Consider the following 17,437-nt stretch of genomic DNA (forward strand, 5'->3'; position numbering starts at 1 on the left):
TCCTGGTACACTAAATTAAGGGAAATAGCAGTATAGGAGCATTTCCCATAATTAATGTACATTAGAAAATTGTATAACTTTCCATCAGTAATAACATAAAAAAATAATTTTCGCCGGACTTCTCCTTGAAGGCTGCATTCACACGTTCCTTGTTCTGCACGGAACACAGACGTAGAATGCCTGTAATGGAGCGGGGGAACTGTACAGATATGTGCCGCGCTCTAATGAATCAGCCGCCTGACTCTGTCATTACTAGGGCTGGGCGGTATACCGTCAAAATACCGATACCGTCACTGGCGGCGGTTAACCGACCTCAACTCTGCCAGGATGGTATCTGCGGTATTTCACCCCCCTCACCCGGCGGCCGCATGCTCTGCATCCCTCAAATCTCTCTCCCTGATCCTCCGATTCACCTCCCAATACCAGCCAGGGCACACATATGCAAGGTATGGAAGAACCTGCTGCGGGGGGCTGAAGATGAAGAGACTGACAGGCTGCGCACAGGCGTGCTGTGTGCTTAGCGTTGCTGCTGCTGCCGCCGGCGGCTCATTTCTCCTAGCTTCTTTGGAAGCTGCACCGTGTGCCCTGTCCCCCCTCTCCCGTACATGAAGTGGCTGCAGGAGGTCAGCTATAGGTCGGCATATCCTCGCTCCCATGGGCACCGCACTCTCTCCCGCACAGGAATCCTCAGCGCCCGTTATCTTTTGCTGGAAGCAGCCATGTGTGACGCTCTGCCCGGGACACAGATACATGTGCTACATCACTGAGTGACAGGAGCCGAGGATTCCTGTGGGGGGTGCGGAGGGGGGGGGGGGGGGTGAAGAGAGAGAGAGCGGTGCCCGGGGGAGCACGGAGGTGCCGACCCATACCTGACCCCAACTGTGTGTGTGTGTGGGGGGAGGGGGATAGAACAGCATGTGACAGTGACTGGGGGTAGAGAGATGAATAGATAGGAGGTAGATAGAGAGATAGACAGGAGATAGATAGATAGATAGATAGGACTCCTATCTATCTATCTCTCTGTCTCCTATCTATCATAAAAAATAGGGTTTTCAAAAGGGGTGTTGCTTTTAAAAGGGGCATGTCATAATTATCGTTACCGCGACGACATGTATGATAAACCGCGATAATCATTTAAGCCATTATCGCCCAGCCCTAGTCATTACAGTGCGCCACATATCTGTACAGTTCCCCCGCTTCCAGCATCTTATCACAGATGCTTCCCGAGTGGGGGGAGAGTCCGCTACAGGCATTCAACGTCCGTGTGGAACACGGAATGTGTGAATGCAGCCTTAGGGTTCTTTCAGCTGTAGAGCTTTCTGTTACAATGACAGTTTGCTTGGGCAACTATAAGCATAATGCATTTTTATTTTTTGTAAATGTCTGTAATTTGTGATGCAATTTAATAAAAGTCAGAGCCACAAGTGGACCCAGCAGATTATAAATCCTTCCTCTATATTCCCCAGTTATTTTAAATCCAGTCTTGCCTTTAGCTCAAAAACGTCAGTGTTTACAAAAAAAAGTCTGAGGCCTTATTATGACTTGTACACTATAGAATGATAAGAGAAAACAAGAACTGATGTAGGTTAATGGGTTCTGTCATAACAAACCTTTTAAAATACCCGTTTGGGCAAATTTGACATTTTGTCAGTATTGTTAACATCACTGTTTTTTCCTTACTTCTCTTAGATCCCATTTTACAGCACCACAGGGACAGAGTTCACCGAATTGACTCGTCAATAGATGGACCAGATTCTGATGACGCAAAAGATATTGAGGATTTATAAAAGACATTCTTTTATATGCATTCCTAGACTTGCGGCACTCATTCCACCCACACAATCTAGTTGCTATATTCTGCTATGGCACCAAATCTGTTATTTTACCACAGCAAAATTTGCACTGTATTATCACCAGCTTCTAATTGTTAGTCTTGAATTTTAGATTTCAAGTGACCTCTTGTATGACACTAAACTAGAGCATGAAGGAAAGGCGGAGAGTCTGTTTCTGGTAAACATGACATTCCAGTTCTTTGTGAAATGTATCTGAAGGGTAGAGATAGGAATATCAGACTACAGAATCTCTCCAGAACACCAAAACCAGATATGCAAGAGACAAAATGACTATTGTAAGGAGAGGAGCTTAGTGCTAGAAGCAATATTTACCACTCTCCTTATATTTTACTTATAGATGTAGTTGGGCTTGGTTTACATGGGGCTTACTTTCTACAATAATGTTTACAGAAGTGGTAACTGAAGTACAGTACATGAGATAATGGAGTTTGTGGGGATTTCCCTAGTTATAGGATGTGATTTTTAGGTAAACAGGCTAATTACACTAAATCACATCCCTGGGTTTGTCATTGTTTTCCATATAATTCAGTACAATCAGCAGGCTGACTGTATGGAATAACGTGTTACTGGAAATGACAAACCCGAAATCTAAAATGTGCCCTGTCTTCTGCATAACCAGGGTGATACAAATGGTGCTAATGTACATATCTGCTATTTATGGAGGTTATTACAGTATTTGAAAAGTTGACTTTTCATTATATACAGTCTGTCAAAAACAAGCCCTGTTACTTTGCATATATCTGTGAGAAGTAGATACTACACAGAGAAAGAAAACTTAAAAATCCATTGAAATCAATCTATCGTAGCAGACTCAGAAAGTCTAGAACACACTAGTTATTAGAACAGAAAACGGTTGTCAATTTCAGGATGACGGAACCATAAGCCAGCAGGGCAGTCCCCAGTGGCATCTGCCTGCCGCCATTGATTGGTAGATCTTGACTTATACCTCAAAAAGCTGAGATCTATCAATCCAAAATTGTGGGATGGGGAGAAGCTACCCTGGTGACTTGTGGTTCAGAAAGCATGAATGTGATGAGTTTCTCCTTAAGAAAAAAAAAAATAATAAGCTGTTCAGGTAATGCAGTATATGTGGCAACCACACATGGACCTTATATATATAACCACTCTTTAAGAGTGCATTCACACATACAGGATCCACAGCAGATTTTAAGCAGTGTTCAGTTACTTAGTCAAATCTGCTGCAGTTCCTGTACGTGTGAAGCTACCCTAAAAGTAGATATATTCCACAAAGCAGAATGGAAAACAGATGTGCTTCCACCTCTTATCATTAAAGCCCTAGTGATTGCCCCATTTTATCTTTGATTGAAATGCCTTAAACATTTGTGATGGATGAGAAGAGACCCTTTTAAATGCTGCAGAATTGGGAGTGATACATAGCAGTGGTAGCATCAAAGCTATACAGAAGTAGGCACTCTTTTTGTCCGAAGAAAGCAGAGTTCATGTCATTTTTTTGTGTGTGTAATTGTTAGACAACTAAGAGGGGCACACACACAGTTTTAATGCAGCAGGCCCTTTGCTACTTTTTAAGAACTGAGATCATCATTTTTATAAAAAAATAAATCTATTTGTGATGTACAGTCACAGTTGTGCAGTCCAGACATGGAGGGTAGACTGTCTAGTAGGATTGTATCTAGTAAGGAAATGAAAATTAGTAACTTTTAATACATACTATACATGTTACTACACAGCTGAATTTGTTTCCTTTTGTAATGTGGACCTGGACTAGATGGCTAGTTTTGTTATACAGTGTTCTGCATTACTCACAACTCTTCTACTAGAGGAGGAGTTACATTATCTTCTACTGTAGCACAAATGTGGTCAGTTTTGAAGCCTGCATTGGCGCACAGACTTTCTTGTCCAGAATCATTGTGTGGCCGAAGTTGTTGTCTTGCTTCAGTCTTGAGCACAATGCATATGTTTCTAGATGCCTTTAACTGTAAACCTTTAGTTACAAAAAAAAAGTGGACAGACCGGCATGTAATTTATTTATTTAAATCCTCTTATTCAAAATGTCCTTCACCTTCTAATATTACAAGTTTGGTCATGTGACAGTACTTTCATCTGTTGCATAGTAAAAAGAAATTGTATTATATTTAAAGAAAATAAAAGAATATTGAACAATTGACATTCTTTGTTCTTTCACTTTGTGCTACTCTGAACTTAAAGAAAAAAAAAAATAAAAGTACCCGTCAGTGGCTTTCCCCAACCTTTAAGTGCAACAGTGGTTTAAAAAAAAAAAAAAAAAGTCTTATGGCAGTAGCTGTCCCTTTCCTAAAAGGGATAAGAAAATAAAACATTTGTTCCACTCCTCTTGTCTGTGGCTTTGTAGTAAAACATGCGTCCTATGAGGTGGCTGCCTCTTCCCCATGCTTCATTTCCCCACATCATGAAAGTATAGGTTGGCACATATACATAACATGACTACAGAAAATAGTATGTAATAGATCAGATTCCTGAACTTGGGTTCCAGGTCTCCTTGACGATACCAAAAAATCTGTAAGAGTAAATATTACAAAACCCAGTCAAAATCTATAATCTTTTACAAGTACAAGACTACTAAGTGAACAATTACCAAGTCATGTCTTAGTCAAAGTTAAAGCGGATGTGCCACGGATCGAACGGCGCCGTCACGGGGAAGCCGATGCCGCGGTCCGTTTTTCGGACCGCGGCCCGGTTCCCGTGCACAGCGCTGTTCTATGCATTGGAGCCGGACGGTGCTCAAGCACTGGAGGTAGGCCGGCCCGCCCCCAGTGGGAGGGAATTCCCTCCCCTGTATGACGCGGCTCCCTTAGAATGAATGGAGCCACGTCATACAGGGGAGGGAATTCCCTTCCACTGGGGGTGGGCCGGCCTACCTCCAGTGCTTGAGCACCAGCCGACTCCGCTGCATACAATGGCGCCGTTCAATCCGTGGCTTCAGATTAAAGAAGATGTACCTCGTGGTACATCCTCTTTAAGTGTTCCTAAAGAGAGTTGCTTACCTTTGTATTAGAACTTTGTATTAGAACTAACAAAACAGTGGGTTTGGGGCTAGAATTTTACTGGGTGCTAAAGGTTATAAACAGGTGGTCAAGTTACACCACTAAATTTACAGAAATAACACTGATGGTGCGTTCACACCTACAGGATCTGCAGCTGATTTTCTGCAGCAGATTTCATTTAAATAACTGAACACAGCATCAAATCTGCTGCAGATCCTGTAGGTGTGAACGCACCCTGAATGAGTTTTACAGTGGTATATGTCCTCATGTCCTTTACATACGTCATACTGAGGAGCCTAACAGGTAAAAGTCACATTGTGTACCTTGTTGCTACGAACATAAGGGAATGCTAATATATTTCCTGGACTAAAATAGAGGCATAACATATTTTCATAAAAGTGAGAAGGAGCCTAAGGGTCCATATACACAAAGATTATCTGCCAAAGATTTGAAGCCAAAGCCAGAAACAGACTGTAAACAGATCAGGTCATAAAGGAAAGCCTGAGATTTTTCCACTTTTCAAATCCATTCCTGGCTTTGGCCTCAAATCTTTGGCAGATAATCATTCTGTGTAAATGGACCCTTAGTCGAAGCTGTTGGAATGCACATTGGAACAAACTACTAAGCTAAAGTAAGCCAAGATGGGCTAGAGGAAAATCCATATACACCTGGCGCAGCTTCTGCTCACCTGTTCTGGTTCTAAGGCAATAATAAAATCTGCCCCATGGTGTTTAAAGGGGTTATCCAGCGCTACAAAAACATGGCCACTTTTCCCCCTCTCATCTCCAGTTCAGGTGTGATTTGCAATTATGCTCCATTTACTTTAATGTAACTGTAGGCCGTTACGGCCTATAATCGTCCCGTGGAATGGAAGGCAACAAGCAGCAGACATCGTTCATGTCGGCTGAGCGTTGCGTTGTTTGTCTTTCAAACATGTTGAAAGACAAACGACTCATACAGCAACAGTCTGCTGCCATCACTCTGTGGAGTAAGACTGACGGCAGTAGACCGCTGCTGTATGCTATGGGCTGCCTGGACAATATAGCGATCACCCGGGCAGCCCCCCTCCCCCCCCCAGACTCACCAGCTCGCTGCTGCCGAGTGGTATAGTGGCAGCAGCGAGCGGGGAACAAGGAGCAAACGAGCGCTAATAAAGCTCGATGGCTCCTCTCAGTCGGCCCGTGGAATAGGGCCTTGGGTTTTAAACCCCACCCAATCTGGAGACAAGAGAAGGGGAAAAGTGGCCATGTTTTTGTAGCACTGCATAACTTCTTTAAAGGAGTTATCCAGTGCTACAAAACATGGCCACTTTCTTCCAGAGACAACATGACTCATCTCAGGTTCAGGTGCGGTTTGCAATTAAGCTCCATTCACTTCAATGGAACTGAGCAGCAAAACCACGCCCAAGCTGGAGACAAGAGTAGTGTTGTCTCTGGAAGAAAGTGGCCATGTTTTGTAGCGCTGGATAACCCCTTTAAAAAAAAAAAAAAACACGACGCACACTAGCAGCCATTAAATTTACAAGATCCGTATGGGTTCCCACCAGTATCAGGCAGGCATTCCAATATTATCCAACATTAATGCAGAATGTGTAGTACTCACCAGTATGAGACCAGTAATTGAACACAAGAATATACAGACAGCAAAGAAAACATTCACTGGTTTAGGAGGTGGTTGAGGAAAAACAAAAGCACTGATAAAGGTTACCTGTAGGGCAATAAAAAAAAAAGAATTAGGTCTAATGCTGAATAGATACTACTGTATATAATCACAAAAGTACAATTATGTCTTAGTATACTCTGCTTGTCCCCAAGTCTGGAAGCTTTAATGCAGAGTGGCCGACCCTCTAGACACTGGAGCAAGGGATTAGACCTGTGATTTACTCTAGTAAGAAAGAGGTTCTGCAGAGATCCCATTCTTTTCATGCAGTGTGGAATGGGGACGCAGGTGGTATAGTCATCAATAGTGTACCGCTCACCTGGCCCAGGCCCCTGACAGCAGTACTGCCAATACTGCATGGGGCTCTATCAGTAGCGCTGTGTTGGCAGCAGCTCTTGATCAGAGCAGAGACCAGGGTATGTGCAGCTTTGCACTTCCTAACATAGTGGCAGCAGAGAGGCCTGTGTCGCCCCTTACTGCTCCCACTCAACATATACTAGTAAACATACATTTATTTTAACGTCCTACTACAAAGTAATATTATGTAATCTCAGGGATACCCCTTTAATACAGCACTATTTGCTGCTGCAGAGAAGAACAAGTTACATTTGTATTGAAAATCTGAAGCATACAGGGCTCTATTAACAATCTGTACAACTCAGATCTACAGTACCTCATATGTAAGACATAGGTTAAATAAGGATTTTATTATTTAAAGACTGTGGACACTTTACATAGAAACAGCAACCCAGATTTATCAGTCTGTGTTAACCCCTTCCCGCATCAGTCAGTACATTTATGTCCTGATGCGGGAGGGGCAGTTCAGAGGGGGGCCGTGCGGTGACCCCGCTCTGAACCCCTGCGATCCCGGGTGCAATGTAGCCTGGGACCGCGGCTATTGGTGGGCGCGGTCCGATCGCTGCGCCCGCTAATTATACATTTAAATGCAGCTGTTAAAACTGACAGCGGCATTTAAATGTATTATTTCTGCCTTTACCTGGTGGTGGTGGTGGGGGGAATATCCGACCTAACCGAGCTGGGACTCTGCGTCGCACTGAAGCTGATTCCGGCTCTGCAATCGATGTATCTGGTCTGCTGCAGACCGGAGTAATACAGCAATGATCTGATCGATCATTGCTTTATTAAGTATACTGCAGTGATCTCTATGGGAGATCACTGCAGTGATACTGTAAGTCCCCCAGGGGGAATTAAAAAAGTTCCATTTCATAAATAAATAAAACATACATACATGTCTGGTATCGCTGCGTGCGTAATCACCCGAAATATTACATTCTGGATCTCGCACGGTAAACGGGGGAAGCGCAAGCACCCACCAAAGTGCTAAATTTCACATTTTTGTCACATCAAATCCAGAAAAATTGTGATAAAAAGGGATCAAAAAAAGTCACATGTATGCAAGAAAGATACCAATAGAAAGTACACATCATAGCGCAAAAAAAAAAATGACACCTCATACAGCCCCATAGACCAAAGGTTAAAAGTGTTATAAGGCTGGGAATAGAGCAATTTTAACCCCTTAGCGACCCATGACGTATCTGATACGTCATGGTGCCGCTCGGGGTGTCGGGACCCCGCTCTGAACGGCGCTGATCCCGGCTGACATGTGCAGCCGGGCAGTGCCTCTATTAGCCGGCGCGGGTCCCGTTGCCGCGCCGGCTAATTAAGCCTCTAAGTGCAGCTGTCAAACCTGACAGCTGCACTTAGAGGCTTCAGACCTCACGTCCCTGGTGTCTAGTGGCACGGATCTCCCCCCTCCCGCGATGCGATCGCGGGGGGGAGATCCGTTCTTCTGCCCGTGCCGGGCCTCAGCGTCGGAATGACGCTGATCCCGGCTCGGCAATAGATTGCTATGGCCTGCAGCAGGCCATAGTAATCTATGACCGATCTAATCGATCTTTGCTGTGTATATACACAGCATTGATCTCTATGAGAGATCAGTGCTATGTATATACAAGCCCCCCAGGGGGGCTTCTAGTCCATGTAAAAATAAAAGTAAAAAAGTGTTTTTATTAATAAAAAATCCCCTCCCCTAATAAAAGTCCAAATCACCCCCTTTTCCCATTTTATAAATGTAAATTAATAAATAAATATATTTAGTATCGCCGCGCGCGTAATCGCCCGAACTATTAATTAATCACATTCCTGATCTCGCACGGTAAACGGCGTCAGCGCCAAAAAATTCAAAAGTGCAAAATTGCGCATTTTTGGTCGCATCAAATCCAGAAAAAATGTAATAAAAAACGATCAAAAAGTCGTATATGCGCAATCAAGGTACCGATAGAAAGAACACATCATGGCGCAAAAACTGACACCTCACACAGCCCCATAGACCAAAGGATAAAAGCGCTATAAGCCTGGGAATGGAGCGATTTTAAGGAACATATATTTGTTAACAATGGTTTGAATTTTTTACAGGCCATCCGATAAAATATAAGTTATACATGTTACATATCATAGTAATCGTAACGACTTGAGGAACATGCATAACAAGTCAGTTTTACCATAGGACGGACGGCGTAAATGCAAAACTCCCCGAAATCAAAACAAATTCGTTTTTTTTTTCAATTTGACAGCGCAAATGATTTTTTTCCGGTTTCGCAGCATATGTTATGGAAAAATAATGCCTGTCATTGCAAAGTACAATTGGTTTCGCAAAAAATAAGCGCTCATATACGTCTCTAGGTGAAAAAATGCAAGCGCTATGGACTTTTAAACTTAAAATGGAATAAGCAAAAGCGCAAAAACGAAAATAGGCTTTGACCTTAAGGGGTTAAACACTTTTTTTTTTTAAGGTTTTAATTTTTTTAAAAGCGGACAGATAAAATAAAAGTCACATAAATTACATATTGTTGTAATCGTACTGACTTTGAACACACACACACACACACACACATATTTATTTATTTTTTTTTTTAATTTGTAGAATTTATTAGTATTACAAACTCAAGACATACAATATAAAAGAGAAAAAGCACTTCACATTCTTATTAAACCCCAACCCACCCACCTATGGAGAAAGACCAAATCAGCAAATTCTTACAACATCAAAGTGCTGTGAAGTCTCCCCACGGCCCACCCTGTCACTAACCCATAATCCTGGGGCACCTATCTGGCCCTCCAATAGACCACCCTATCATAAACATTAATTATCCTAGTCTAGACGTCCCCCCCCCCCCACCACCACTCCGGCCCAGACCTGCCCCCCAGTCCAGCCCAGCCAGACTTGAACATATATAACATATATAACATATTAGTTTCACTGCACAGGTACTTTTTGGAAAAATTAAGTACCATTGTAAAGTACAATTAGTGGCGCAAAAAATAAAGGCTCATATGTGTCTGTAAATGAAAAAAATGCAAGCACTACTATGGCCTTTTAACCCTTAGACGACCCAGGGCGTATAGTTACGCCATGGAAGTCTGTCCCCAGACGACCTAGGGCGTAACTGTACGCCCTGGGTGTTTCTCCCACTATGAAGCGTGCTCCGGAGCGGAGCGCGCTTCACAGCAGGTGGGGGCAGCCGGGACCTCACCGGTAATGACACGCCGCAGCGATCGCGCTGCCGCGTGTTACTAACTCCTTTAAGTGTAAGTGACAGAGGGAGTACCCTGTCACTTACCGATCGGGACCCCCGCAGTGTGACTGCGGGGGTCCCGATCGGTAAAACGGACTGCCGGAGGTCTCTCACCTTCCTCCGTGCGGTCCGATCGGCGACCTGCTACACTGAGCCTGCACAGGCAGGCTCAATGAGCAGATCGCCGATAACACTGATCAATGCTATGCCTATGGCATAGCAATCATCAGTGTAGAAATCAAAGTACTGTATGTACAAGTCCCCCAAAGGGACTTCAAATGTGTAAAAAAAAAAAAAAGTTAAAAACACTAACACACTACCCCAAAGCCCCTCCCCCAATAAAAGTTGAAATCACCCCCCTTTCCCATTATATAAATAAAACATATAAAAATAAATAAACAAATAAACATATAATATACCGTAGCGTGCGTAATTGTTCGATCTATTAAAATATAACAAGCGTCATTGTGATCGGTGAACGGCGTACACGAAAAGAGGGAAAAAAAGTGCGCGGATTACCGATTTTATGTTACATTATATATAAAAAAAATTTATAAAAAGTGATCAAAACGTCCGATCTTCACAAATATGGTATTAATAAAAACTAGAGATCATGGCGGGAAAAATTACACCCCATACAGCCCCGTAGGTGAAAAAATAAAACCGTTATAAGCGTCACAATAGTCCCATTTTATTTATAATTAATTGCCAAAAAAAAGGATTTCATTTTAAAAAAAATATATAACATTAGAGAATCTGTGTAAACCTGCATATGGTTGTGTTCGGGCTGACCTATAGAATAGTGGTATCATGTCGCTTTTACCATATAGTGCATTACGTAGACACAGGAACCCCCCAAACGTTACCATATTGCATTCTTTTTTGCGATTTCACCAATTTATATCTTCATAAATAATATATTTGGAATTCCATCATACATGTTATGGTAAAATGAAAGACGCCATTACATAGGACAACTAATCCTGTAACAAATAAGCCATTACATGGCCTTGTAGATAAAAAACTGAAAGTGCTAGAGCTCTTAGAAGGGGAGGAGGGAAAAACGAAAACACTAAGATTAAAATTTGCGCGGTCCACTGGGTCATTTTGGGCCTGGTCCTCAAAGGGTTAAACATGAGGAGGAAAAAACAAAAACGGTCCTGAAGGGGTTAAACAAAATGTGGTGACATTTGCCCATAACAAGCAGCCACAACTCAGCTTTCATTTTACTGGAGCCTATTAAGTAATGAAAGCTAAGCTGTGATTGCTTGTTCTGGGCAATTTACGCTACTTTGTTTTACACAGAGTGATAAATTTGGGGGGAAAAAAATTATGTTAGTACTTACCTGTGCAATCTTCATTCATTTCCAGCCTCCCCTGACATACATTGTGCAGCATGTTCCTAGGTTAAAATGTAGTTGTGTCCTGGATATGTGGTCTGTGTGTTCAGAATTTCTTTGTACTTGTACACAGCCCATGTGATTCACCCCTGTAAACTGCCTTTATTGCCATCCTTTCTACCTACAACCTTTTTGTGACATCCCCCTACTTTCCACGAGCAATAACTTGATTTGACTTTGTTTTACAATTATACTTCCTTTAACGCACTACTACTTTATCATTGACTGTCCCTTTGTTGTGCAACACGATATGGTGCTAGTGTGCAGATCTGCTTTTTGTGTTGGGTAACTATGTTGTCATTGCTTACTTGGAATTATCACAAATTACATTGTTCATATAGTTTAACCACAAACAGAACTACAATATGCGTTCACTTACCAGGACCAGCAGGGATGTTAATCCACCAACAATGAGGTTGATGATTCTATCCTAAAAGGACATAACAATTAGTACATACATGTGACCAGACAAGATTTACAGTAGAATGACAAATATATTGGTACCAGCGCTGAGTTGCAGCCAGTGGTCTGGAGCACCCATGTGCAGAGAAAAACGTTACCATGTGCAACTTAACCATTTCTGCAGCAGCTTCATTCTGTAGCTGGATTCACACTAGCATGATACTGGGGAGTTTGTGTCTATAATATGACTCGGGGTGCGCTACTGTCCCAAACTGACAGCTGTCATTTCATCACAGAACCTGAATCTGTATTATGCCTTGGATAACCGATGGCCTATCTTAATCAATGGCTATTCGGCAAGCTGCCAACACCTGGCACCCACAGCGATCAGCTATTTGAGAGAACCATGGCTCCTGCACTACACAGTAAACAGAAGCCAAGCACCATTCATTGTATAGTTCTGGGTTACTGCAGCTCTCCTAAACAGCAGCTTACTGGAGGTGGAGGGTGTGTCTCTACCCACCGATCAGCAACTGGTGGCCTATTCTACAGACCCTATTACATGAAACAATTATTGTCTGGTGTAATAGGAGACAACGATCAGCCAACATGAACAATGACAGCTGGTTGTAGTCTATTAACAAGTTGAAAGACAAACGACTATGATAGCATCGATCTGCTGCCGTTGTTCCGTGTAATAGAAGTATGATCTAGCGATCACCCGGGCAGCCCCCCTGCAGCTCCCCGCAGCTCTTACCCGCTCACTGCCGACATGTGTAATAGCGTTGGCAGCGAGTGGGGAACGAGGAGCAAGCAAACGCTGATAGCGCTCATTTGCACCTCTCCATCGTCCCGTATAATAGGGGCTTTAGGCTGCTTTTACACAGAGATTTATCTGACAGATTAAGCCAAAGCCAGGAATGGACTATAAACAGGTAACAGGTCATAATGGGAAGACTGAGATTTCCTGGCATTGGCTTCAAAAATCTGTCAGATAAATCTCTTTGTGTAAACACACCATTAGTTGTTTCAGCCTGGAAAATCCCTTTCAGACCAGGAGGTCTTAGAAGTACACTATCACAAAGAGATGGGAATAACCCTATAACCTGGTCTCCAAAACTCATGAATAATATATTTACAGGATCAATTACTTATGCATGTTTCTGGAAATGCTGTGGGACAATCAATATTGCAGATATTTTAGCTTTAAGCCAAAAGTTTAGCTATGCAATGTTTTACCTATCTTCCCTATAATTGCTACATAACTTAAAGGGGTACTCCAGTGGGGGGGGGGGGGCATTTTTTCCCTGGGACCGCGGAGGAGGTGGCTGAGGGAAACTACGTCCACTCACCTCCCCGGTTACAGCAGCGGGTCCCGAATCACGGCGCTCCGGTTCCCGCCCGCTTCCTGGTGTCTGACACGGGCTCGAGACGTGACGTCTCAGGTCCGCTAAGCCAGTCAGTGACGGAGCCGGGATACATTTCAAGTCCGCTCAAATCCTGCCTCTGTCACTGACTGGCTGAGCGGACCTGAGACGTATCGTCTCCGGCCCGCGTCAGACACCAGGAAGCGGTCGGGAACCGGAGCGCCGCGATGCGGGACCCGCTGCTCGAACCGGGGAGGTGAGTGGACTTAGTTTCCCTCAGCCACCTCCTCCCCGGTCCCAGGAAAAAAAATGCCCCCCCCCCTCCCCGGGCGCCTGGGGGTTAAAGGGGCAAGGTCACATATCTGCAGCGGAGTGAATTTTTCGCTGCGGGGACGTGACCCCATAGGCCTTCATTATACCAGGATGTGCAGCGGATTTCACGCTGCAAATTTGCATCCGATACGTGTGAAGGCACCCTAACAGTCCAGAACACTTGGTGAAATGTGTAGATCAGGCAAACTGCAGCCCTTCAGCTGTTGCAAAACTACAATTCCTCTCATGTCTGAACAGATAAAGCTTTGGCTGTCCAGACATAATGGGAATTATAGTTTTGCAACAGCTGGAGGGCCTGAGTTTGACAGCCCTGATCTAGGGGAACTGTAACAGTGGCCATTTTTATATACTTCTTTTAGGAAACAACTAGGCAATGGCATAAAATGGAGTAAAAGGCAGCTTTTATATCAACTGGTACATTTCTGATTTTACACCACTGAAAGCCCGGAATAGGTCAGCTGTGAACAATGGAGTCAGCAGTTACATAACTGTGACATTGCCTAGCTGGATGAGAAAAGGTCAAGGTTCAGTCAGTCACATAATAGAAGATTCACTATATACGTCATCAAATAAATTATAATGACTATTGCACAAGCTGAAAAGATGTTGCAATCCTCTTCCATTCCTATACGGGAAATGAGCTATTATGGGTATTAGAAGTAAGTGGGCAAACAGCAGATAACACAAGTGCCCTTATAACAAGATCTTGCCTTCACAAGAATACGTAACTTAAACCACTGCTTTAGTTTTCACTCATCATTAATAAAAATAAATTCCACCTTTAGGCTATGTTCACACACAGTATTTTTGCTCAGTATTTTTCAACCGAAACCAGAAGTGGATTGAAAACACAGAAAGGCTATGTTCACACACTGCTGAAATTTTGTGGCTGGCCGTCATTTAAGAAGCAAGATGGAGCACGAGCAGGTAATGTATTAGCCACAGTGGGTTAAAGGGGAACTATGAGCAGGTAAGACAAACCTAACCTGCGGATAGCCCGAGGACACTGCGGGGAAGGTATGTGTGTGTTAACATTCTCCTTGGCACTGGTCCTGCACGGTTAGTCGGAGTAATCCTCACTCTGGAGTACTGCCCACAACGTCATCCAGCCTGCCCCTTCTAATAATAATCAATGAAACAGGCAGGCCGGATAAGGCTGCAGTGCTCCCAACAGTGCACTGGAACAAAGATTACTCCGACTAACAGCGCAGGACCAAGAAGGAAGCTAACACACACCTTCCTCCCCAGCACTATAAAGGGGATATCAGCAAGTTAGATTTGTCTAACCAGCTCACAGTTCCCTTTAAAGTGAATGTACCATCAGGCCTGGGCTGAAGCACCCCCAGTGTGAGGAAACCCCTGCCCCTCTATGATACGGCTTCATTGATTCTAATGGAGCAGTGTCATAGAGGGGCGGGGGTTTCAGCCCGGGCCTGATGGTACATTCACTTTAATGGTGCGTTCACACCTACAGGATCTGCAGCTGATTTTCTGCAGCAGATTTCATTTAAATAACTGAACACAGCATCAAATCTGCTGCAGATCCTGTAGGTGTGAACGCACCCTAAAGGAGAACTGTGAGCTGGTTGGACAAATCTAACTTACTGATATTCACTTTAAGTAGGAAGGGGCTTTACATTCTCGCAGCGGAATAAAAAAAAAAAAAACAGCAGTGAGTAAGCCATAGAAAATGACAGGACAGAGGATTGCAACAGATTTTGCTGCTGATCCAGTATGTGCGAATGCGCCTTTAGACTAGATTCACATATGTAGTTTCTAATACATTTAAAGTGAAAACAAAAGTGGATGATAAAGGAAAAATATATATTTCACTTAATGTTTGGATCACTTCTGTCTCCTGGGTAAGGAGAAATAAACACACACTAAAATTTACAGCTGTAATATGGCTCTATATGGAGCTGCATATATGAGCATAAGTAGAGAAACCTGCTGACACCACAGCTGAATATGGCCTTCCACATGTGTGATGTCTTACCCTGTGCTCGCATATAAAAGACCTATGCTTGTAAGTACCTACCCTTGCAGAGGTTTCCCCAAACAAAGGTCTGTTGTCCAAACCGCCGGTTCCATAGGTCCTGGTGGTATAGTCGTCCATTATAAACGGCGTATGTTCTTCAGTCATTAACTTAGTGTTTCCGTGTATTAAAGTATACACCTGGCACCTTCAGAACATAGTAAAGAAAGACGCTCGCTCACACAGTGCGCCCACAGGAAGCACCTGAGTTTCACTACTTGCTGAAGAACAATGCTTGGAATGTTCACATCATGGTGATCGGTCTGAAAACACAGAAAGAACAATGTCAAGTGCTAAAATAAAGAGCTGTGTAGGATTGTGCAAGCGATGAAAGGTGTGAGCAAGTGCGCGATCATAGAAGGGCTCGGACACTAGAACAGGGAGGGCCAGTAATCAGCCCGCCCACAGGGGCCAGTAATCAGCCCGCCCACAGGGGCCAGTAATCAGCCCGCCCACAGGGGCCAGTAATCAGCCCGCCCACAGGGGCCAGTAATCAGCCCGCCCACAGGGGCCAGTAATCAGCCCGTGTAGAATAATCAACCACAGAAAACCCACCTTACCCGACACAGCTGCTGTGCAAGCATTATAGCGGTCCTGTAATTGGTTGCTATTGGAAACAGCCTCACCTGTGTGCTGTGCCACAACAGCCTCTGAGCCATGGTCTGCCTGCCCTGATTTGCCGTTTATTTCAACAGGGGCTTCATAGCCAGACATCCCATATTCAGACAGAAAATATGATGAGGTTTTGTTATAGGATCTATCAGAGATCTGAGTCTAATGGAACAATGTACATAGTAAGGAGAGATTTATCCCGCTTTATGTGCTCCGCTGCTCATAGGGACCAATCCCAGCTCAGCTTTCCTTCTATCAGGGTTGATGAATATTTGCCGAGCTCCGGCTATTGCCCATAACAACCGGAGAACATCCCTGTAAGACGGCCGGATAAATCTCTGTACTGGGGCCATCTTTTATAGAGCAGATAATATACTGAACGCCCCATGGTTCCCTATAGTATGGCCATAGACTGGCTGTGCCCTTCCTTCCCCATGTTACAAGAGGCAATGGGTTTCTATATAACCCACCACTGACCAGTCCAGGGTAAGAGATCACCCATCAGCTACATGGCTGGCACTGTGGCTAGCCTGAGATATTACAGACAATGCTGCGGCTGTGTGCCCCTGTGTCTGGGAGCAGCAGTGCAGTCAGGGGGTCACACACATAGTATCCCAGCATCCCCTATGTATAACACTACTCTAATAGCCGGGACTGTGAGGGGCACCACAGGATGGAAGGGGTAACCATATCACCGCCCCTACCCGCCATCACCAATAGACACCTCGTCATCATACCGTGACACCGGACACCATGATACAGGTGCCCACCCGGTCACTGCTCAGCCCCCCTCCGCAGCGGCTCTCACCGGTCTAGCAGTCCGCCCTCACCTTTATCATCCCGCCGGTAATATGTGCACCTCCAGGAGACGTCAGCCCCAACTTCAGCACATCGTTACCCGGACAACCGTGAGCAGCACAGCGTTCTGAGGGCAGCCCGGTGCTGGGGGCGTCTGCACATGCGTATATGCGTCGCTCTCCTCCTATTGGTGATAAGGCTAGGTCTGGCGAACGTACGGTCACGCCCCTGTTACGTCACGTGATCGGCGCTGCCCTGCTTGTTTATGTTTAGGGGATCGGCCACGTTTTTGTCCCGGGAGGAGGTGTCTCCTGGCTGCTAGTATTACATGGTATCGGATACACACTAGTATCGGGCTCTGTGTAGTGATAGTAATAACT

At 44.3% G+C, this 17,437-nt stretch overlaps 2 protein-coding genes across 4 annotated transcripts in view; one reads left to right on the plus strand and one right to left on the minus strand.

The window, feature by feature from the left end:
* Positions 1–3,989, plus strand: part of DMTF1 (cyclin D binding myb like transcription factor 1) — a 32,304-nt gene extending 28,315 nt beyond the window's left edge. For all 3 annotated transcript variants that reach the window (XM_069978439.1, XM_069978454.1, XM_069978447.1), the window contains exon 16: positions 1,690–3,989. In XM_069978439.1, coding sequence (XP_069834540.1) covers positions 1,690–1,787 — 98 coding nt within the window. In that variant the 3' untranslated portion in view covers positions 1,788–3,989. The remainder of the gene's footprint in view (positions 1–1,689) is intronic.
* Positions 3,843–17,231, minus strand: TMEM243 (transmembrane protein 243). The gene is made up of 5 exons (XM_069978469.1): positions 17,090–17,231; positions 15,651–15,910; positions 11,890–11,940; positions 6,458–6,562; positions 3,843–4,368 (listed from the first exon to the last, which is right to left on the minus strand). Exons 2-5 carry the CDS (start codon positions 15,753–15,755, stop codon positions 4,246–4,248), a joined length of 384 nt encoding a protein of 127 aa, XP_069834570.1. The 5' UTR covers positions 15,756–15,910; positions 17,090–17,231; the 3' UTR covers positions 3,843–4,245.
* Positions 17,232–17,437: the final 206 nt, after the last annotated feature.

Source organism: Dendropsophus ebraccatus, chromosome 1, assembly GCF_027789765.1.
Source record: "Dendropsophus ebraccatus isolate aDenEbr1 chromosome 1, aDenEbr1.pat, whole genome shotgun sequence".
In the NCBI taxonomy this organism is placed as follows: domain Eukaryota; kingdom Metazoa; phylum Chordata; class Amphibia; order Anura; family Hylidae; genus Dendropsophus; species Dendropsophus ebraccatus.

What these genes read in the sequence shown, in the direction of transcription:
- TMEM243 (XM_069978469.1), bottom strand. Translation starts at nt 15,755, where the DNA reads ATGACTGAAGAACATACGCCGTTTATAATGGACGACTATACCACCAGG. An exon ending in TAACATCCCTGCTGGTCCTG is followed by an intron (nt 6,563 to 11,889) that starts GTAAGTGAACGC and finishes ATTGCCCTACAG; the next exon opens with GTAACCTTTATCAGTGCTTT. An exon ending in CAATTACTGGTCTCATACTG is followed by an intron (nt 4,369 to 6,457) that starts GTGAGTACTACA and finishes TTACTCTTACAG; the next exon opens with ATTTTTTGGTATCGTCAAGG.